The sequence below is a fragment of the Thermobia domestica genome, chromosome 14 (assembly GCF_964235325.1).
Source record: "Thermobia domestica chromosome 14, izTheDome1.hap1.1, whole genome shotgun sequence".
Classification (NCBI taxonomy): domain Eukaryota; kingdom Metazoa; phylum Arthropoda; class Insecta; order Zygentoma; family Lepismatidae; genus Thermobia; species Thermobia domestica.
Genome location: NC_137467.1, coordinates 76,757,464 through 76,781,377, shown reverse-complemented (window position 1 = coordinate 76,781,377; position 23,914 = coordinate 76,757,464). Strand labels below are relative to the sequence as shown.

General features: G+C 34.5%; 1 protein-coding gene across 1 annotated transcript in view; it reads left to right on the top strand.

Annotated features, from left to right (window-relative positions):
* Positions 1 to 23,914, top strand: part of LOC145670202 (nose resistant to fluoxetine protein 6-like) — a 143,750-nt gene that overhangs the window by 62,590 nt on the left and 57,246 nt on the right. The window contains exons 3-5 of the mRNA XM_081738580.1: positions 6,683 to 6,900; positions 15,476 to 15,561; positions 18,124 to 18,317. Coding sequence (XP_081594706.1) covers positions 6,683 to 6,900; positions 15,476 to 15,561; positions 18,124 to 18,317 — 498 coding nt within the window. The remainder of the gene's footprint in view (positions 1 to 6,682; positions 6,901 to 15,475; positions 15,562 to 18,123; positions 18,318 to 23,914) is intronic.

Sequence of the window (23,914 nt, the reverse complement as noted above, 5' to 3'; positions counted from 1 at the left end):
AACCTGGTGGGTTATCGGCTTCTGAAGTCCATACGATGAAGCGAACGTTGTCTACTAACTATCCGGCTGAACCCCTTATTCAGTTGGGTGTCCGTCTTGGTTAAGGTTTACTGGTGTTCGGTGCAGTAAGCAAAGTTATGAAAACATTTATACCTTGTTCTCTTACATGTGAGTTTCTTTTTACATTGTTAAATTACTGTAGATTTTCAAATTATGCAGATTCAATATTGAAACCGGAAATATATCTATAACTTCCGACAGCTATAGAGTGATAATGTGAGACATGCAACCTGTTTACCGGAAGCTGAATTCTCATCAAAAACGATTTCTCATTATCTCTTACGATTTTTAATATTTAGGAATCAATATAGAAACCGGAAGTTTTACTAGTTTTTACTTTAATAGAAGACTCAAGCTGAGATGAAATCTATTCTTAAGATTTGGAATCCATACCATAAATGGTTTGGATCGTTAGAGAACGTGTCGATATATATACGATATATGAGTAGGCCAATGGCAAAACCCGTTAAATTCACTTAAAAAAAAAAAAAAAAGATAGTGGTTGCTCTGGAAACCTTAGTTGGAAAGCTATTATTTCCAAATAGTATTCAGTAGAAAAAAGCCATTTTAACTAGTTGAAAATTGAGATTGAAATATGTGCCAATTACCAAAACTTGTTAAATCCATCATGGCAACAGATGCAAAACCAGTTAAATCCCTCTTCCATATTCAGTTTCATAAACTGTTAAATCCCATACCTGCAAATAACCTAATGAGAAAAGCAGAATCAAACCCGGTTAATTCCATATTTCAAACAATTTGAGGTTTCGTACTGTATAGGATTAGTTTAGTAATCTGAATATTTATTGCAACTCTTCGTAAATCATTCGCAATTTTATTTGGCAGAATTTGAAGTGTGTGCTTTCATTATTTTTTATTTTTGTACTGAAAATTAAAAAAAAAGAAAAAGAAATCTTTAGTTTTACGTCACACGGATATGCCGGTTAGGCTAAAGGAGACAGTGATGATGAGAAATGAATGAAGTGGTGGAATGAAGAAAGTGGGAAGAAACGGAAGAACCCCGAGAAAACCCACGAGCACGGTGTTTGTCCACCACAAAGTCCACATGGCGCGAGCTGGGATCGAACCAGGGACCCCAAGCACCGGAGGTAAACGCTCTACTAGTGAGCCACCGTGCACCCTGGACTGAAAATGGAGACACTATACGTCTTAACCTAACTGTTCGTGAAACTTTTCTGTGCTTATTTGCTTTTCTTTAATAATTACTAGACAAATGCACGCAAAATCTAAAGAAAACAATACTCTAAGCAGCGATGATCATAATTTTGTTATCAGACAACACCAAAATTGTCTAGAAAACGTACAAGACACATGAAAAACTGGAAACGAAATGTAGCCAAGAAGACAAGGTGAGTGGACTATCTATGGTTAAAAGTCGTTTGTTTTGTATTTCAGGACAACTCTTTACTTTGAACAGAACATTGTTGGATTAGGTTCTTCTCTAAACGGTCTTTTTAGCTTCAGCAGAACCTCTTTCTTAAAATGTCTCGTGTTAATTATCATTCAAAATTATAGCATGCTTCTGGTTAAAAAATTTTGCCACTTATTTACCATTTCTGATTCTCTTTCTGCCACTGTTTTGCTCAAACTCAACATTTGCACATTTTGTTTTGATATATTTCAAATTCATATATTGGGATAATTGGCAAATTAATATTCACCTTATATTAGTCCATAAAAGGTTACAAACTCTTCCAAAATATAGTCATTCAGTTTAGAAATGTATACGGATACGTATAATTAACTCCGCTTGTAGTTACGAAGGGTTTGACGATTGAAAGCAGCTCAAAGCTAACGTTTTACAAAAAGGTTTTTGAGGAATAGAAAACCGAGAAAATGGTGATGCACCAGAGGACGACGACGATATGGATTTCCATTCAGTAGATGATGATGGAGAGGAGGTTACATAATTCACTTTTTTGCATATTTGGATCCATTGTTTTCAATTTAGAACAAAATTTATGTATCCATATTCATTTGTGCCAATCTTGTGCAATGTATAGTTGATAATACATTCTCCCCCCAATATTTTAGTAGGCATAATACTGATTTCTGACTCTGACTCCCTTTCTTTTTGATAGGTTTTGTAACTTGAGCCTCAACAAAAATGGCCACTCGTCCAGATGCAAAAACTGTTATTTCCATTTGCATACGCAAAACCTGTTAAATCCAAACTATTTTCTTCAATAACGCAATTCACAGACTAGTGTGATTATACAGCTTTCGACAGACCAACCCTCAAATCATTCTTAATTTTTTAATGTTCTCTAGTTTCTAATGTTATTTTACAATTATGACATGTTTAAACAGTTTTTCTCGATTTGTCACAAATTTTAAAATGTGAATTTAATGGGTTTTGCTATTCACCTACTCATATATTCGTATATATCCATGGTCCTAGTAAATACATAAAGGAATTTTGGTAATCCTAACTCCTCGAAAATAGTTAATATAATATTAATCTATATATTCTGCATTTCTTAATTCTTTATATACTAGGGAATTTTCTCTTATAGAATTTCCCTCTAGTTGAATTTTCACGATTTTTTCTTATTGTCCGCCATTTTAGGCGTAACGAGGATTAGGCCAAACGAGGATCCTTTTTTCGCCTAAAATGGCGGACACAAATCTTATCATTTATCTGTCATAAAAGTGTCAGGTAATTGGTTAGGCGAAACGAGAATTAGGCCAAACGTGGCGACACGGGGGAACGGTAAGAGTATCGCGAAAAATCCCATCACTTCTTTCAGATAGTTCTTGATACTCTATCGAATGGAGGGCTCAAAATTGAAAAATTCTCAAATAATAGACACACACAGACAGATATAGAGAATTCTGTAACGAACTTTTTAAGTTTGTTGATAGAATTTCGAGCAGCATGGTCGAACGACCTACATCATTAGACTTGCAAGAGGAAAATCAGTCTGTCACGGGTTCAAATCTTTCTCAGGGAGTGGGCATTATGTATTGTATTCCATCACTTCCTTCATTATCGACATTCATTTCTTAATACTGTTTTGTTTAGCCTAAAGGACAGAACCATGAGATGTAAAACTCAAAAATAATATAACTTTCAAAAACAACTGTGCTAAAAACTGTAAAGAGGATCACGCAAAATTTACATTTCCTTCTATTTATAGGAGTTTTGTGTCAATCGCTGAGGGATACTGCCATTTAACGACGTGATTGTATCTTCTAGCATTCAAGAATTACACATCTTTGTGTGCATAGTAAAAATGGAATATGGATAACCACCGTTAAAGTCGCCGTTACTCGCGAAGATGTTAACGGATCGATTTTATTTAAAGATCTCGGCCGAGATAATCGTTCTAGTTATCTATTTTTAAAAAAAATCAAAAATTCAGGAGTTATCCTGTGGAGTAATTTAAAGTTAGTACTAATATTACAATATTGTAAGTCCCACTTGGATGATCCTAATAAGAAAAAGACAGACTAATTAGAAATGTCTAATTAAAAATTTTCGACAATTTCGAGTTCCTAATTCGACAAGTATTGCCGACTAATACACACTTTTACAAATTGATTATTTTCCATTTTTCATCTGCAAATTATGTTGCACAAGTACAAAATGCATTCTTCATTATTTGACCTGTTTTTCAACAAGTTGTAACCCATTATAATATATAGTGGACTCTTTTTAATTCGAAGTCCAAGGGGACACGAATAAACTTCGAATTATCCAAAATTCGAATTATCCAGCAACATTCATTTTCACATATATAACAACAAACAAACCAAAGTACTGTGCATCAAAAACATATTTATATGGTGTAGACTATACCTTTAAAGCAGCTTATTATCTCTGTGATCGAATACCGCAAACTAACAAACGACATTGACTCCACATAATTCAAACTACGTGTACAATGGAAAATATATTTACGTACAACACTACAACATACATTGAATAGCCCAAACAATTAAATACCAGTAACAATTTGAATATTCTGTTCTCACTTTTAAGAAGTCGTAAACTTCATTTGCTTAAATTTGATTGTTTCTGTACGGTCAATAAATCTTGAATTTCATGTACTGCGTGGAATACGGTATTAATAACATTTCGTTAACTTTATCAATAATTCATCTTAAATTTTCAACCAATTCTAAAAGAAGACGAGATTGGCACATGTTCTCTATCTTTACTTCTTCCCCAACTCACCTTCATCTATATCATTACATAGATTTTCTATTTATCTTTTGTATTACTCTTCCCTATGGCTGCATCTGGATAACTGAAAACACGTTAAAACTGTATTTCTCTGTGGGCCGCGGTGGCTCAGTGGTAGAGCGTTCACCTCTGGTGCTTGGGGTCCCGGGTTCGATCCCAGCCCCCGCCAAGTGAACTTTGTGGTGGACAAACACCGTGTGCGTGGGTTTTCTCGGGGTTCTCCCGTTTCCTCCCACTTTCTTCATTCCACCATTTCATTCATTACTCATCATCACCGTCTTCTTTAGCCTAACCGGCATAACCGTGGGACGTAAAATTCACAGATTTCATTTTGTATTTTTCTGTTTTTATCTGTTCAACATTAAAAATTTTCAACTGTTATTTACTTCGAATTATCCAAAACTTAGGTTCAAAAGTTCGATTTATCCACGATTTTTACTATTGTTTTCAACATGGGCGGCGATTAGGGGGGGCAAAGGGGGCAGTTGCCCCCCACTTTTCTGAAATGGCCTATTAATGTATATAGTTTCAAAAATGGAAATTTGTATATTAACATTGATATACAAATATTCATATTATTCTTGCCCCCCCACTCTTGCCCCCCAATTGCCGCCACTGGTTTTCAATACAGTTTTCAAGGGGAATGGACTTCTGTTCGAATTATCCAATATTTCGAATTATCCAAGTTCGAATTAACGAGACTTCACTGCACATAGTAAGTCTCAAGTGCATAGGACAATGACAAACTAAATCGTACTATACAATGGTAAGCCGTAAGTCTTGCAATACTCTGTACACAGCATATCTGTATTTATTACAGTGTAATGAAAGCAGATTAACGTTCAGAGTATAACCCATCGTGCTGCACTGTCTACAGCCACCTTCCTGCCAGTTCCTCGATTTCGCGTAGACACCACGTCTCATCCTTAGAGGCAAGGAAATCGGTCACTACTATTTCCAGCGGGAGGCGCGGTGGCTCAGTGGTAGAGCGTCCCTGGTTCGATCCCAGCTCGCGCCATGTGGACTTTGTGGTGGACAACCAACGTGCTCTTGGGTTTTCTCGGGGTTCTCTCGTTTCCTCCCACTTTCTTCATTCCACCATTTCACTCATCTCTCATCACCACAGTCTCCTTTAGCCTAACCGGCATAACCGTGGGACGTAAAACTTAAAGATTTCATTTCATTTTTTTACTATTTCCAGCATTTCTTCTGGTTGGTGAAGCATCATGATTTCAGGAAGTGTTCTATGGACCGAAACATGTATATAATCCGAAGGACCAACGTCAGGAACATGCCGGGTGTAGCAATAGTTTTATGCCATCCAGTTCCTGAAATTTTTGTTGTGTTTTTCGAGCCGAGAGTGGTTTTACGTTATCCCTTGCAGCAGGAAGGGCTTCCGGTTCACCAATGCATTATCTCTTTTAGCGTAGTGTAGCATAGATCCACTCCAACTATTCAGAATAAAGGTCAACATTGATGGAACGACCGTTAGGAACGAACTCGAAGTGAATTGCACCCTTTTAGTTCCACCACACACAGCATTAATTTATGTTCGAAATGGCCCTGTTTGACGACCGAATCTGAAAGTTGGCCTGTGGTTAACTATTGTTTTTTGCATATTCGGATTTCGAAAAAAGAATAAAAACACTTTTCATTGCATGTGTGCACGCGGATTTTGCAGCACTTGTCTACACATATCCACTCTCTTCTGGATTTGAGTTGGGGAAAATTCACGTGACACAATGTGGGAGCTCTTGATGGTTTTCCTGAGTTCGTGAAGATGACACAATAGTGTACTGGATTATGACGAGTTGATTTGACAATCGTCCTGTGCTGGTACATAGATTTTCCTCAATAGCTTGTTGTATGACCTGAGAATCTGTTACTCTGGGGCGGCCGGACCAGGGCTGAGCTTCGACATTTTTACACCTTGCACGAAATTTCTGGAGCTAACGACTTCCTCTGCTGCGAGTTACTGGACTTTCCCCTTTCGCATGGCAAATGTTTTAGATTGTTTCATAGAGCTATGCCTGAATTCGAACTTATACAGTAACAGTTCACACATCAAACGTTGTTAAGTACTCATCGTTACTGCCACTAAAAATTGACTGAAAATACTTATGGTGTGGTGGCCTTCGTGTTAAATATTGCTCTTCGCGCACCACCTCTTGGGGCAATTGGACCTGGTCGACCACAATGTATACAAGTGCCTGTTGTTTGGGTTGTGGAAATATTGAAGGACTTAAGACACCCTTGTATTTTATTAGAAAAAAAATAATGTATAATAGACCTGAGTATTAATGTAGGTATACAATGAAAGTATTATCAATTAGCTTTTTTTTTCAGTTAATTTGTTTGTGAATAAAACATTGTACTTACGTAAGATATTTACTGTGTTTATGATTTCTTTAGGAGAATGGCAACCGATTAATGATCCGAAGAGATGCTGTTTATTGGGCTCTGTGCATTCCAGCTTCCTGTACCCCACAGGATTTTGAATTATCATTAAACGATGCTCTGGACTCGCTTGGAAGTTTTCTTGGACTCAGACTGAAGGCCAGTATTGATAGTAGTCTCTGTCACACCGCTATTGAAGAAAAACCACTTGACAATTTATCTCTGTACATCAGGTAAGGCTAAAATAATAATAATAATAATAATCAAAAGATTATAAACTTAAGTTTTTTAAAAAGAACTTTTATCAGATCAAAATGACTCAGTTTTCTCTTTAAGAACAAACGTTAGAAAGAAAACAGATATTATATTCAATTTGTATATACAGTATTCTATTTACATGAAAATACAAATCGTAATAGATCAATGAAAAATACATCCAAGATTCCTACTGTCACAAAGCAAAGGCCAGCTATTCCCAGTGTTGGTACCGGAGCGTTTTACGGCAAGTTCACATCCCCTTTTTATGTCAGGAGGCGCCCAACCATCGCAAAATACCGAATCTTACGATGTCACCACAATCCGGCGGAGTTTAACCAATGATCTGGGAATACCCTGGAAACTAGGGGGTAGAGTCCTACTTCGCAGTAGAGCTGATGTGCAACATGCACTACCGAAACCAATGACTTGTGCAATCTCCCATTTGTGAGTGGAACGAACCTCTCCTTCCCTGGTAGGATGTCCCTTATAGGAGGCACACATATAGCTATGTTCTATTTAGAATTTTTATGTTAATTTCACCCGAATTTTTTTGCATATTATTAGAATAATTTACATATCTATATGTTAATTAAGAATATATAAGTTGGTTTAGGATAGAAGTATTTTCTCTTCACTTATTTCTGGAATTATCCATAGGATTAGTTTGATAACACACATATATATGTAACGTTAGGTTAATTAGTAGATGAATTAAACATTTTCATTTGGAATATAATAATATGTGTAGGGAAGAAAACTGAACTTGGAAAAGCACCACCGAGAATTTAATAAATAAAAAAGAAAAGAAAGAAAAAAAAAACGAGAGAATATGTTCCGTAGCAGTTAAAAGCTGCGTACATGCAGCCAGGATTGCTATCTACAGTTAAAGAAGAATTGTGGTATGAGAGAAATTTTATCTAGGTCATATATTTAAATCATACTTCTAACTTAGTTAGGTAGAAGTGAGCAGAGTTGCTAACGTTGCTGCAGATAGTGCCCTGGCGACATAGATCCTATCCCATTACCTTTGTGTATTTCTGCTCAGATATTTTAGCAAGTGGGTTTGAATTCTTGGGAACAATAAGGTGTTAGGTTTTCGTCAAGTGACTATTTTTGACAGTAGAAACTTCGAAAGCGTGGGTTGGTTCCCGCTATTTTTTCTCTTCAAAGCGCGGTTTCGACTAGGAAGAGCTGCTGCTCTTCCTGCGAGTGGGTTTTCCCCCCCATTGAAAATAATGAATGCAGTCAGATCCTAGTGTTATTACATATTTAGAATTGTAGAAATGTAAGATAAGATGTAATTTTGGTCAGAGAAGAAGTTTTCGTTGTTATCTTAACTTTAAAACAAAAGCTTATTACTTTACTGTGCTTGGTGTTGACATTGCTGTAATTGAGACAACAGCGATACGCAGTACCATGAATGTCATAGCAGCCGACATGTGTATATTTACTGATTATTAATTTTAAATTGAATATCACTGCTGGAATCCTATGTAAATATAATCAGAGGAATATTTGGTACAATGTAATATAGAATATAATGTTGATTCATGATAATTATTGTGGAAAAAAAAAAAAACAAGAGCAAGTGTGTGTGCGGAGGTTGCGAGAGATCACCACTAGAGTACTCTGGCGAGGTAAACAAACGCACATGGACTGGGTTCGCAAGGAAGGTTGTTTACAAAGAAAATGTACAGTGACGCCGGGGAAAATAATACGAAAACAAGTATTTAACATTTGAATAACAAAGTGTGTGATACACCGTTTTAAAGCTTAGTATTTCCTCTATCCGGTGGTCAAACTCAATACACACGACAAGCAATAATAATTTAAGAATAAATGAAAGACTACATGAAAATGTACTACCCAGACATTTTGGCGACAAAACCATTAGGGTCCGCGAAAAGGGACTATACATTGAATTTTGGGTAGGTCAGGAGCGAGCCTTTAAAAATCATGTTCTTTCCTCTGAAAGAAAACTGTTTGACAGGGAAGGAGCGAAGGTTATCCTCTGTAATAGTTCGTGCAAGACTCATCGTGACAATGGTCTGTTTTGTGAGATAGGCACATTTAAATAGCAGAATCGCGACTTTACTCGAGATTGAGTTAATTTTCTTCGTCTCGATCTGACAGATTAACTGTCGTAACTCTGTATTAGAACTTAACGTCATCTCGGTGTATGCCTTACGGGCAACGCATGTTGCGAGACGAGATGTTGAAAATAGGAGAGTTAGATATTTTTTATATATAAATGCAGAGACTGAGTTTTGAATCTGCAGCTAGGACAATGACTACTAGCGTATAACTCTCATATGTAGTCCGCCGTGTTAAAAAAAATTCCGAATAGTGGAATTTAAAGTGCATCATATTTGACCAGTGTAGTGTTTACTTTGAAACTGGACCGTATCCGTAGAGACAGCACATTTCCAGAGACTTTGAGGCAATGCAGATGAGAATCATCCAGAGATGCTAAGAAAGAGGCAGTGCAGCGAAGAAACAACCAGAGCAGCGGCCAGTAGCTGAAATTGACATCATCTAGGAGATTTCATATTCCGAGCAAACGTCAGTGAGAAAAGGGAGGACTGAAGGAAGAAGACAATGAAGAACACGTCAAAACAATACGTGCACGAACTATGAACGAAAATATATAAAGGCCAAATTTGCATAAAAAGAAATTAATAATTCATTATTTTTTTTATCGACCGGTCACTTCAATTTAATATTCGTGTGAATATAAAATATATTTTGTGTGTGTGTGAATATCAGTGTGTAAAATCTGTATGAAATATGTGTGGGAGTGGAGTGTCTGTTTTATCATCATTAAAAATTCAGCAAAATAGCATGGAAGTCTTGCTTGTGTGGATTCCAGACATCAATCAAGGTATGTGGAAAATTTCGCAAATGTTTTTCTTTTACAGCATGGCAAGAACATGAACAGACAAGGGTGTATGGTGTAAGCTGACCATTTCAATGGAACATCTGTGTTAAAGTAAAGCCACTGATTACCTGAGTTAAAGAGTATTTTGTGTATTTACAAATCACTTAATTCTTTAAAAAAAAAAAAGCTCTACCGAATATTTCTATTATATTTCTAAAATTTTAAGTAATCAAAAGTAATTAATGTAATTCATTTACATAACTTCTGTTAATTACTTTATTTAAATACTTCTTGGGACTGTCCGTTAAGGGCACTCCACCATTGTGGTGCGAATATTTAAGTATTTTGATTTCAAAATCTGGCTATGCACAACACGTTCACTAAAGCCCACCACAAAATTAAAAAAATTCGGGTGAAATTAACATAAAAATTCTAAATAGAACATAGCTATATGTGTGCCTCCTATACCCTTTATAAGAAGGGAAGTGTTTCCCTCCAACAAACATCTCTTGTTGCATCCTTCCTTCAACTATTCTTTTCCTGATTTTCATGAAATGAGATATTAATTTTATTCTCCTGTAATTTCCATAGTCTTGCACATCACCTTTATCTTTATAATTCTGTACTGGTATACTTTTCCTCCATTCATCCAGTATCTTCTCGTGCTTCCACAGTTTTTTCATGAGATCCCATACGATATCTATTTTTTTCTTTGCCAAAGCTAGTTCAAACCTCTATGGCGATTAATCAACACCAACTGCTTTCCCGTTTCTAATTTTGCTATTTGGGTTTTCCATTTCTATCCTATTTGTCTCTTCCACCTCTCTTTTTGTTTCCACTACAAGCATTTCCCTCTGGTTTTCCTCATTTAGTAGCTTCGTTAAAATGTCCTCTCCGCTGTTCTGTATTATCTTCTGGTGCTGCAGTAGTTTATCATCTTCGTCTTTATCTACTTGTTTGATGTGAATGTCCTTAGATGTTTTATCTCTTGCTTTGGCTATTCCTATTACACTAGTTAACAAAGGTTTTGTTACATAAAAGGAAATGCCTGTTCTTAAAGGAACTTTTTGCGCTGAATTCGAATATGCACTCGGTTTTTCTCCATCACGTACGATTTTCCCGTAACAGAGGGATTTTCGGGAAATTCCCTCAAAAATTTCCCTTTTCGTTTATTTTACACCCCAAGATCTTGTCCCCTTGCATATACTAACATAGAAATTATACCTAAGTATACTTTGATTCATATTTAACAAACCCTCCAAGTTTCGTAATACAGTGGACTCTTTTTAATTCGAAGTCCAAGGGGACACGAAAAAACTTCGAATTATCCAAAATTCGAATTATCCAACAACATTCATTTTCACATATATAACAACAAACAAACCAAAGCACTGTGCAACAAAAACATATTCATATGGTGTAGACTTTACCTTTAAAGCAGCTTATTATTTGCGTGATCGAATACCGCAAACTAACAAACGACATTGACTCTACATAATTAAAACTACGTGTACAATGGAAAATATATTAACGTACAACACTACAACATACATTGAATAGCCCTAACAATTAAACACCATTAACAATTTGAATATTCTGTTCTCACTTTTAAGAAGTCGTAAACCTCATTTGTTTAAATTTGATTATTTTTGTACGGTCAAGAAATCTTGAACTTCATGTATTGCGTGGAATACGATATTAATAACATTTGGTTGACTTTATCAATAATTCATCTTAAATTTTCAACCAATTCTGAAACAAGATGAGATTGGCACAAGTTCTCTATCTTTACTTCTTCCCCAACTTACCTTCATCTTTATCATTACATAGATTTTCTATTTATTTTTTGTACTACTCTTCCCTATGGCTGCATCTGGATAACTGAAAACACGTTAAAACTATTTCTCTCTTTACATCTGTCCAATATTAAAAATTTTCAACTCTATTTACTTCGAATTATCCAAGACATAGGTTCAAAAGTTCGATTTATCCACGATTTTTTACTATTGTTTTCAATACAGTTTTCAAGGGGAATGGACTTCTGTTCGAATTATCCAATATTTCGAATTATCCAAGTTCGAATTAACGAGACTCCACTGTAATCGCTTTATTCTTTCTAGAGAAATAAATATGTTTGTATGTATACTGTGTGTACTGTTTATTGCACCTTATAGTAATGCTTTCAGATCTCTTAAGTTGAGGTAAAACGTTTTGCTTTATTACCACAAACACATATATAAAATATAATACAATATAATTTACAAGTGTGACAATTTACAATAAACAATAATACAAATGTACCAAAAGGTCATGAAAAGACAATCAAAACTATCACAATATATGAAACTTCCATTGGGTTACAAAAACGTACACTACTTCCTTCTTTTGTAAGAAATGTGGCATTCTCTAACAAAACCCCAACAATAGTCCCCCATCATTGAAGGATCCCATCGTCCCTGGTACCTTTTCTCCATTGCCATTATATCTTGGTGGAATATTTCCCCCTGTTCGTTGCTGAGAGCACCTAGGTTAGCAGGAAAGAAGCTGAGGTGGGAGTGCAAAAAGTGGATTTTTAAAGACATCCTACAACCCAACTCTTTGTATTTCTGTATCATGTCCTGTACGATTTCTGTGTAACTCTCAGCTTTGTTATTGCCCAGAAAGTTGCGCACAACACACTTAAATGCTGTCCAGGCAGCTAGCTCAGCACTGTTTAACTTGCTGTCAAAGCTATCATCAAGCATTAATTTCCTAATTTGGGGACCAATAAACACTCCCGCTGAAATCTTAGCATCACTCAGGTTAGGGAACTTATCTCGCAAATACTTGAAACATTCACCAGATGTGTCCATGGCTTTGACAAAGTTTTTCATAAGTCCTAACTTGATATGAAGTGGCGGTAGTAATATCTTATTAGGATCTACCAAAGGAGCGTATTTGACGTTGCATTCTCCAGGTACGTAATTCACTCTAGGTTCCCATTCCTTCACTTCATAATGTTTGTCATCAGCTCGGCTATCCCATAAACATAAAAAAACATTGGTACTTCGTGTAACCGCACTGAAGTCCTAATAAAATACCAACTACCTTGAGATCACAACATATTTGCCAACAATGGTCCTTGTAATTTATAAGATTTAGCAAAGTTGACATGGTGTCATAGGATTCCTTAATCTTCACTGAGTGCGCAAGTGGTATAGAAGGTTTTTTTATTTCCATTATGTAAAAGGACAGCTTTAAGGCTGACCTTTGACGCGTCGATAAATAACCTCCATTCTTCTGGAACGTAAGGAATTCCTAGCTCCGCCATCAACCCATTTACATCCGTACATACGCACACATTATCTTGCATTGAGAAATAGCTTGAAAATTGAACATGCCTTTTCCTGTACACTGATATGTTCGTTTCTGCATCAAATAAGTTCCACTGCTGGAGCCTTGATCCCAGAAGTTCCGCCTCTTGTTTTGTCAGGTGCAAATCACGGACTAGGTCATTAAGTTCACATTGCCGGATGAAATGTGGCTCGCGAACACAGTCAGGGATGAACGTTGGATCCTTGGATGTACATGTTGATGTCGATGGTTCATCAAGGTCATGATCATCATCAGAGTCTTTTGGCCATATCTCTTCCCAGTTGGTAGGGGGCTTGGGAAGTGGAAGTTCATCCCCGTGCGGGATTTAACGTTGGGATAACTTATTGTGTATTTGCTTTTTTTTTTAGAATGTCCCTTAACTACTGTGAGACAAAAATAGCAATCATCCAGATGGTTGGTGGGTTCTCTCCACACCATTGGTACAGCAAATTTCATGAACCTCCGTTTCCCTTTGGCCCATGCAAGTAAAGTGACGTAGCACGACGCACAAATTATGTTGGGTGCCCAAGTTTTGTTCTTTCTTTCTTTTGCATTCTGTTACATTTAATAACAAATATTGATAACCATTTCATGAACAAAACGAAAAAACTTGGAGAATTGTATATATATGTATTAAGATATACATATACTGTACGTTTAAAAAAATATACGTTGGAAGTACATTCTATTTTTATACACGTTTCTAATTTACAGAGAGCAATACAAGTGTGTTGTTGACTATTGTAAATATTCATTTTTATGTCTGTGTTTGTAGTAATAAAGCAAATCGTTTTTACCCCAACTCAGGAGATCTGAAAGCATTACTATCAGGTGCAATAAACAGTGCACACAGTATACATACAAATATATTTATTTCTCTAGAAAGAACAAAGCGATTTTTTACGAAACTTTTAGGGTTTATTAAATATAAATCAAGGTATACTTAGGTATAATTTCTATGTTACTATATGTAAGGGGACAGGAGCTAGGGGAATAAAATATCTGAAAAAGGGAAATTTTTGAGGGAATATCCCGAAAATCCATCTGTTACGGGAAAACTGTACGTGATGGAGAGAAACCGAGTGCATATTCGAATTCAGCGCAAAAAGTTCATTTAAGATCAGGTGATTTTTCTTATGTAACAAACAAAAAGTTTAAATTTGTTAACTAGTGTTATTCGTCTGTATCCGTCTTTCTTTTCCAGTTCTGCAAGGCCTCGTCCATGCCTATTGCTTTTGCTATTGTCACAACTCTTCTGGCCTTCTTATTTACTAGTATGTATGCTGCCTTGTCTTCCATGCTACATGTTTCATTCCATCTTTTCTTTATCTCTTTCGTGTACTTTCTTGCTACTTGTATTTCCTCTTTCCACCTTCACACCGTCCCTAGTAGTAGTCCTTTCCCTGATTTTTCCCCAGAACTTGTTCTCCGGCTTTCCTCATAGTGTGACCATTCAACTTATAATAAAAACTATAGTACTATAGTATATTTATTATAACCATCATTTTGTTTTGTATGAAGTATATTGTGCAAACGTACATAAAGGTGTGTGTATTTTGGCCACTGAGCTTGTGTATCAGTCTTTGCCCCCTTTTACCCCATTGAAAAAATCCTGCTAGTATATTTGCTCACAATTGGTTGATCTATTGGAATTTAATTGCATTTTCAACCTAAGGCTATATGAGGCAGAATCAACAGTTGAAAATGAAATACGAATCATTACTCAGATTTTGTTTCTCATTAGGAATCGAACCCTTGACCGACAATCACGACTAACAGGAATATTTAGGTTCAAAGAGGCTCCAAAATTCACTCACCAATAAATATAAGTAATTTTAGGAGATATTTCGTAATGTTCAACCTACCTTTGATACGAGTGTTCCGAGGTTCGATACTCGGTTGGAAAGATGTAACAGCATTTTCAGGCCAGCCAATCTAAGAGAGGCTTTCTCTGTATTTTCCTAATTCGCGCCAGGCAAATGCCGATATGGTACCTAATGGTACTTACCTATGGTACCTATAGTACCTAACATACAGGTCCCAGACTACTTCCTTCCTTTCCCATTTACCGAATAGTGTGCTCACCAAGAGATGTCCCTCATACGTGAAGGGCTTAAAGCCGTAGGTGCCGAAAAATCTGTATAAATAAATAACAAATTAATTTTCAACCAGATATAAAACAAGAAAGATACATTGCTTAATTCACAACAACCAAACTCATGACATGATACATATGTAGTGTGTAACGGATTTCTTTTATTAATGAAATGAAAGAAGAAATTCATTGTCTATATATAATTATTTGTTTTCTTTTCCAGTTATGGTATTGTGGGGTACGTACTTTTCGTTCTGATGTGTACAATATACGATTTATATGCTTCCAGCAGTGATACCGAGAACACCAGTGAGTATTTTGGTAATTTTTCTGTCTAGTAAATTTTCATAGTTTCAATACCTGGCATAACTAAAAATCCTAAAGGAGAAGAATATCCCAAATTAAGCAAAAGTAAGAAGTGTTCGAATAATTTGTAAAACTAGTGTCAAAATGTAGTTCATCAGACACAAGAGTAGGTACTTTTTTAATTAAATTTAAACCTCATCAATACAACTAAAAATTTATTTCTCTTCTTCCTACTAATTTCCCATTTATTACTACCATCACTCTAATGTATAAAGTAACGTATTGCCCTCTTGTACGAGACTTAAGAATACATTCATTATTCTCATGGTTCCGCGTACTGTAGTTACTAACATTCGCCTTTAGTGCGAAAGGTCTCGAGTTTGATTTCTAATCGGGACACTCGGTCGAAAAAGTGTAACAGTTTTTCTTCAGGTAACTCATTCTGAGTGAGGTTTCTATCATTCACACCAGGCAAATGCCGGGGTGGTACCGAACATAATGGTACCAGGTCTCTTTCCCATTCCATTCTTCCTTCCAAAATCTTCGGGCAGTGTGGTCGCCGAGGCATGTCATCCCTCATATGAAGGGTAAGGAGAAAAAACAAGGAATGTCACAAAACTGCATTTTCGAGAAAACGGCGTTTTAATATTGAAAACCGCGTACAAAGAATACGGTTGTAAAATCTTTTGCCACTTTTTACATGAACATTTCTACATCTACGGATGCATGGCATAGACAGTCAAATAGTGCCAAGAGTCACCAACAGATAGGACAAAGCACCCGAAAAAGCACATACATGGACATTCCTTGTTTTTTTCCCGTACCCTTCATATGTGATGGGCTAACATGGCCATAGCTGCCGAAAACCCAGAAATCAAAATCCTAATTCTAACACTCGTTTTCCTCTATTGAGATCACTTCCGTACATTCGAGCTGCTTAGGATTATCTCCTTCAGATTTATTTAAATGACTATTTCTGCAATATTTAATAATTCATTTTTAAGCCGGGTTGCTGGTCGATTTTCGTATATACATAGAAATGTTTATTGTCATTAGTGACATTTACACTTATCCGTGCCCTTTCTGCAAGAAAATTTGTTTTCGAAATACCTGCTTCTTCTTCTACCATTACAAGCATTCTTGCCTCTACGTTATTTATCGGCCACATTTTGCAGACTCAATACCTTGGGCAGTTGAAATGACAGTTACCTCTTCCTGACTTTCCATTCATTTTATTCCAGGACGAATTAGAGTGACAGGAGACATCTCCTATGAAGAGCTTGGTGGCAGACTCATCCATCGCTCTTCCTTGGAGCGATTTAAACCAACAGAAGACTTTCGCTTTCAAGAAAGTATTAGGGATTCACAAAAAGGAACAATTACGGCTGTCTTTTTCCATAATACTGGTTCGTCAACGTACACTGATATACCTTTTCGACAGAAATAGTCTAATCCCAACAATACTGGATAGTATAAGTCTTACTGAAGGTATAACCTTCCACAGAAACAGAGGCCAAAATAGAAGGTCGAAGCAACACGTACTCTTTAGTCTTTGCCAAGAATTAATAGTCTTTTCCAGGAAACAATCTATATAGTTGACCTTTTAATTGTGTTAAGTTCCAAATTAATTAAATTAACTACGCTTCCAGAATCCAGAGTCCACCTTTATTAGAGTAGCGCCTTCTTCCTTTTCCAATTAGTTTAACTTATTACAAACATTATGAGAATAAGAAGAGCAATGTTTCTGTTTTATTCTGGAGACAAAGTCTAAGAGGATGTGATCCCTTTGACAAGAAAACAACCAACCAACACGTTTTCGATTGTCTTTACGAACAGCCTTTTTCTATGTGTCTGGCAGCCTGGCTGAGACCGCTATTTATTTATTATTTTAAATATAGTTCACGATACCTACGAACATATTCATTAATTGGTCAAGTTCTCTTATATATATATATTTCAGTTTATTTATAAAAGAACCTCTTCTTTATATTAAGTCGTATGCTGCTAATAACGAAAGAAATGAGTATCATATCCACTCAGTGGCGGCAATTGGACGTTAAAAGTGGGGGGGGGCAAGACATGATCTGAATATTTGTATATCAATGTTAATATACAAATTTCCCTGGTTGAAACTATATACATTAATAGGCCATTTCAGAAAAGTGAGACAACTGCCCCCTTTGCCCCCCTAATCGCCGCCCATGTCTCCAAATCTTAGTCTGAGTGACTCCTAGTTTAATCCAGGGGTCTGTGAGTTTGTGATGTGCGTTTCTTCAGGGTCCTCCCATTTCTTTCCATCAAGTTTCCAAAATCATTCACAATTATAAATCATCCTCACCTTTACCCTAAAGGGCATAACCGGTAAAGATTTCATTTTTAATTTTTAATACAATATACAGGGTTCTTGCGATAGAAGTAACAGAATTAGAATAAAATATTTATAAGAATCGAAATTATACTCCTTGTGAAGTATAGATAACCTGTATGCTATTTAAAAACACTCTTCTAGTGCGGCAAAATCAGTGTCACACATGTTTGACAATTTTTTTCATTTTTATTCTATAGATATGGCGCAAGAATGTGTTCGAGCTTTTTCGTTATCCAAAAACTTCGAAGTTGTGGCCAGCGCAAAGGAAGGAGAAGAGCGCATTGACTGCATGAATGGGCTACGTGTATATACAATGATTCTTATCATCATGGCTCATCGAGGTGAAGCCAGCACAGCAGGGCCTTTCCTTAATGGAGATTTCATTGAACAGGTAGGTAAATATTTGACATTTCTTTCGCATATGAACGACAGTATTCTTAGATTTGGTAACATAATTTCCCACCACCTACAGAAAAAAAACTTTCACTTAAAGTTTGCCTAGTTTATAAATGCTTGTGTTTCTTCTTTTATGATTATATCTAAGTAGTTTCCTAAATGTAGTTAGTAATAAATATGTACACTGCATAATCACATAAAATATTTTGTAGAGATCATTTTTAGAACAATAGGTATTATTATTATTATTTATTATTATTATTATTATTATTATTATTATTATTATTATTATTATTATTATTATTATTATTATTATTATTATTATTATTATTATGCATCTGAAAATTTTGATAAAATTCTAACCTAAAGTAGATTGGTAATAATTTTATGGTTATCACAATTTATGGTTATAAGTTTCGTTTGAATTGCTTAATACAAAAGCACAAAGTTCGATATACTTATACGTAATATATTTATTAATTATACAGTAATGTGATTACAATATTTACTTGTACGAATTCAAAATGGATGATGCAGATGAATAAAGATAATGATAAAGATAAAGATAATAATAAAGATAATGATAAAGATAAATATATATATATATATTTTATTGGTTTATGTTTGACGACCCTTTTCAGAACAGAAATATACTAGATAGAAACTACCACTTATTGTGGGATCCAAACCACTACTCTGATTTTTATACAAGCCAAATATCCCCGCTGGGATCGAATTCATTACCACACGCACGGAAAATACGAGGATGAGCCACTTGGTCATGTACGGGCACTGACGGGAATTTTGATATTCTTCGTATAGTACACTTTCGTGCAAAAGTTCCTGATAAAAGTTTCTCGATTAGAGAATCAGTCATAATTTATTTTGCTTGATATTTAATTATTTTTAAGACAAGCACTGGTGCTCCAGTTTAATCGAGTAGCTATCTCTATTAATTTCAGTTCAAATTCTTGTGAGAGTGCAATTTTATCTATTAGCCAAGCACTGTGAGATATTTGGAGGCTACTTGAATTAATAGGCACCGAAATGTGGTGTAGAAAGTCAGGAATTTCGGCGACGGAAATCGATGTGCTGGTCACAACTTAACTAAAACCCGTCTGGCTAATCTTAGCCTTCATGGACTCAAAAAACAAACTCTAAATTACTCTCTGTAATTACTTCCCACTGACAATAATTGCCGTTCTTTTCTGGTTTCAATATTTAAGTTAAAAGTATTTTAATTCAAGCAGCCCTCTAAACTGCCTTACAACGTTCGACGAAAATCATAAATTCACTCGGGTGATTCCGTCAAATCATCTAATTTTAAAACATGACAGTGCTTCAATGTGTCAGATTCTCTTCAAAATTTTTCTATACATTAATACTAATGAAATTATGCTAAATTATTTTTTTTTCGATTTTTTGTATGGGCCGGGAAGAAATTATTGAAAAATGTGAATTTTGCTTCAATTTCACTTTTTGGCACTCAGTATCATGGAACTAAATTACCATAACTTCCTTATTTTTGAAGTTATTGGGCCATCCAAGTGTCAAATGAAAGCTTAATTTTTGCTCTTTCAGTACATCTTAAGTAACCTTGCAAATAGTTACACTGTCAAACATTAATGGGCATGCAAAGCAAATTTTAGGGTTTTTACAAATTGTGCCATTGCTTAAAAGTTACAACTATGAAACTTTTGAAACCTTTTTGTATATTAACACGTACATGGTATGGTTAAAAAATAAATAGGGTGTTTTTTGTAATTTTGTAATTATTATTTTCTATGTACGGAAATATACATAGAAAATAATAATAAAGTTTTGTTACAAATTGTGTCATTGCTCGTAAGTTACAACTATGAAACTTTTGAAACTTTTTAATAAAATCATCTTAGCACATACATGATATGGTTAAAAAATAAAAAGGGTGCTTTTGTGATTTTTGTTATTTTTTATTTATTTATTTATTTATTTATTTATTTATTTATTTATTTATTTATTTATTTATTTTGGTATTTTACGTGTATGGAAATATACAATTTTAAGTTTTGTTACAAATTGTGTCATTGTTCGTAAGTTACAGCTATGAAACTTTTTAAACTTTTAAAATAGAATTATTTTAGCACATAAATGATATAGTTAAAAAGTAAAAAAGAGTGCTTTTGGTATTTTTGTATTCTTTTATTTTACGTGTACGGAAATATACAGTTTTAAGTTTTATTACAAATTGTGTCATTGCTCATAAGTTACAACTATGACACTCTTGAAGCTTCTTTCTATAGAATGATTTTATCACATACATGATATGGCTAAAAAATAAAAATGGTGTTTTTGGTATTTTTGCAATTATTATTATTATTATTATTATTATTATTATTATTATTATTATTATTATTATTATTATTATTATTATTATTATTATTATTTGTGTTTTAAATGTACAGAAATATACAGATTTACTGTTGTTAACAGATTATGCCTTTCCTCTGAAGTAGTGATGGCCAATTCCACAATTTTTACTTTCTGAATTCCGGAAAGTAGAATCGGAAAAATTTCGGCATTCGGAAAAATCTGGAATTCGGAAAAATTCTGGAAAGTTAAATTTCCGATTTCGGAAAATTTTGGCCATCCCTACTCTGAAGTGACAACTGTCATACTTTAAAACTTTTTCAAATAATCATCTTAGTAAATATTAGGTATGCTTAAAAATAGAACTGGTGTAATGTGTAGTTTTGGTATTACCTTAATATTTTTGTACTTTAACTATGACTTTCAACTTTTTCCCAATTGTACCATCGCTTACAACTATCAAACTTGTGTAACTTTTTGTAGGATTAGTTTGCGTTTACTAGGTATGAATAAATAACAAAAAGGGATACCTTTTTTGTAATAATCTTGCAGTTTTGTGAATGGAAAATATAGGCCTAGTAATGTATGGGGTTGAGTGATTATTACAAACTCTATCAACAGAAATAAGAAATAATAGACTAATGTACATAGATGAAAACAACAAACATACATACCAGTAATACTTCTTAGAATTACATAGATCTACATACAAAATGTTGTGTCCTATATTTCACAGCTCATTCTTTTCATTGATGATATGATGTCTTCTTTTAATTTTGCTCTCAGTTGCGTAAGTCCGGACTGATTGGCTTGTAAGAGATTGAACAGAAACTTCCCACATTATATTTTCAAAAGGCATCCAATAAAAGTCTTCATTTCTGGCCAGTAGAATATAGAAGGGCCAGAGCGATGTATGTACTAAAATGATCCTATAAAAAAGGTTTCAAAAGTTTCACAATTGTAATTTACGAGCAATGCCAAATTTTGTAACAAAACTTAAAGCTGTATATTTCCATACACGTAAAATACCAAAAAAATAATAATTACAAAAATTGCAAAAGCACCCTTTTTATTTTTTAACCATATCATGTGTGCTAAGATGATTCTATTAAAAAGTTTCAAAAGTTTCATAGTTGTAACTTACGAGCAATGACACAATTTGTAACAAAACTTAAAGCTGTATATTTCCATACCTGTAAAATACCAAATAATAATAATAATAATAATAATAATAATAATAATAATAATAATAATAATAATAATAATAATAATAATAATAATAATAATAATAATAATAATAATAATAATAATAATTACAAAAATACTAAAAGCATCCTTTATATTTTTTAACCGTATCATGTATGTGCTAAGATGATTATATTTAAAAAGTTTCAAGAGTTTCATAGTTGTAACTTACGAGCAATGACACAATTTGTAACAAAACTTAAAACTATATTTCCGTACATAAAAAATAATAATTACAAAAAAAACACCCTATTTATTTTTTAACAATACCATGTACGTGTTAAGATGAATGTACAAAAAAGTTTCAAAAGTTTCATAGTTGTAACTTTTGGGCAATGGCACAATTTGCTAAAACCCTAAAATTTGCTTTGTATGCTCATTAATGTTTGACAGTGTAAACTTTAGCAAGGCTACTTAAGATCTATTGAAAGAGCAAAAATTAAGCTTTCATTTGACACCTGGATGAGCCCAATAACTTTAAAAGTAATTAAGTTATGGCAATTTAGTTTCATGATGCTGTCAAAAAGTGAAATTGAAGCAAAATTCACATTTTTCAATAATTTCTCCCCAGCCCATTTCTCATTCAAAAAACTCGAAAAAAAAAATAATTTAGCATAATTTCATTGGTAGTTATGTATGAAAAAAATTTGAAGAGAATCAGACATTGAAGCACAGTGCTCTAGGTGTTTTGACTTGGAATGACCCACTTCCATCGACTTTTGAACGGAGACCACGCGCTTCAAAAGCATGGGTGTTAACCACGTAAAGTAAATTATTTACAACAATTTAGTAATTTTTCAGATGTAACGTATAAACACAATGAACGGAGAACGGAAATTTTAACACATCAAACTACACTTAATGTCCCTTCCCAATGATTATTTTACAATTTATGATTGTGCTTAATAAAAATATTTCTTTTTCTGAATATGTAGGTATATCTTCTTATATAAAATTGCGGAACAATTAAAAGTTTATTCATTATAAATAATTTCTGTTAAATATAGGGAGATGATATTTTATTTGTTCAGTAAAACTTCATTATCAATCATACCAGAATTTATCTTATTGTGTAGAAAAATGATCAGATCCGGCAACATTGATTTTGTTTTTTTATTTTTATTTTATTTTATAAAGCACTTACTCACTTTGCGTACATAAAATTTTCTAGAATGGTGAACATGACTGTCCGCGGCGACACAAGTACAGGCATCTACGTGTGCATATTCCAGATACATTGAAGAATATTTTACTGATGTTAGAAAATGGGTGTCTCTTGGCTGGTGATAATAATTCCCTACTTCCCTAACAACACAAACAGTAGATCCAACCGAGACAAACGATAGGCTAGCGAACTGTCAATATTGGCCTTACATTATAATTGGTGCTTTGCCGAGCCAACTCCTTGCCAACGTAGCCCTTACGAAAGAAGTACAATTGCGCTCGTGGTGCAAGATCAAAACTGTTGGGCAAGTGACAGCAAATTGTTGGTTGGGCAACGTACATTTTAAACAACGTTAATCAACGTATACTTCACTTTATTTTTGCAATAAATATTTTCTGACATCATTTTGCGTTCACATACGTGTTGAACTATCCTTTCATAGATACATTGGACAGTGCTTTGATCAGGGCCGGCTCTACCATATGTGCAACACGTGCATTTGCACGAATCGGCAAGTTTCGAGGGGCGCAAAATCTGTAATAATCAAAACTATATTATTTAAAATAAATATTTCTTGTTGGAAACAGACTTCATGATGATGATAGTTAAATTTACTAAGCTCACCTTCTATTTGAATACTACATTCTTAAATCATGTTTAGGTCACATTAGTTTAAGGCCACACGGACAGTGCTAAAGCAAATGGTCAACAAATCCCAGCATGAATTACTTGGTTGTTGTCAAATACAAGAACTCAATTCTTGAACGGTAGTGAACAACTGTTCCATTTGGTTATCACAGTTTTGATATGAAAACTAGTCTTGTCTTTGTGAC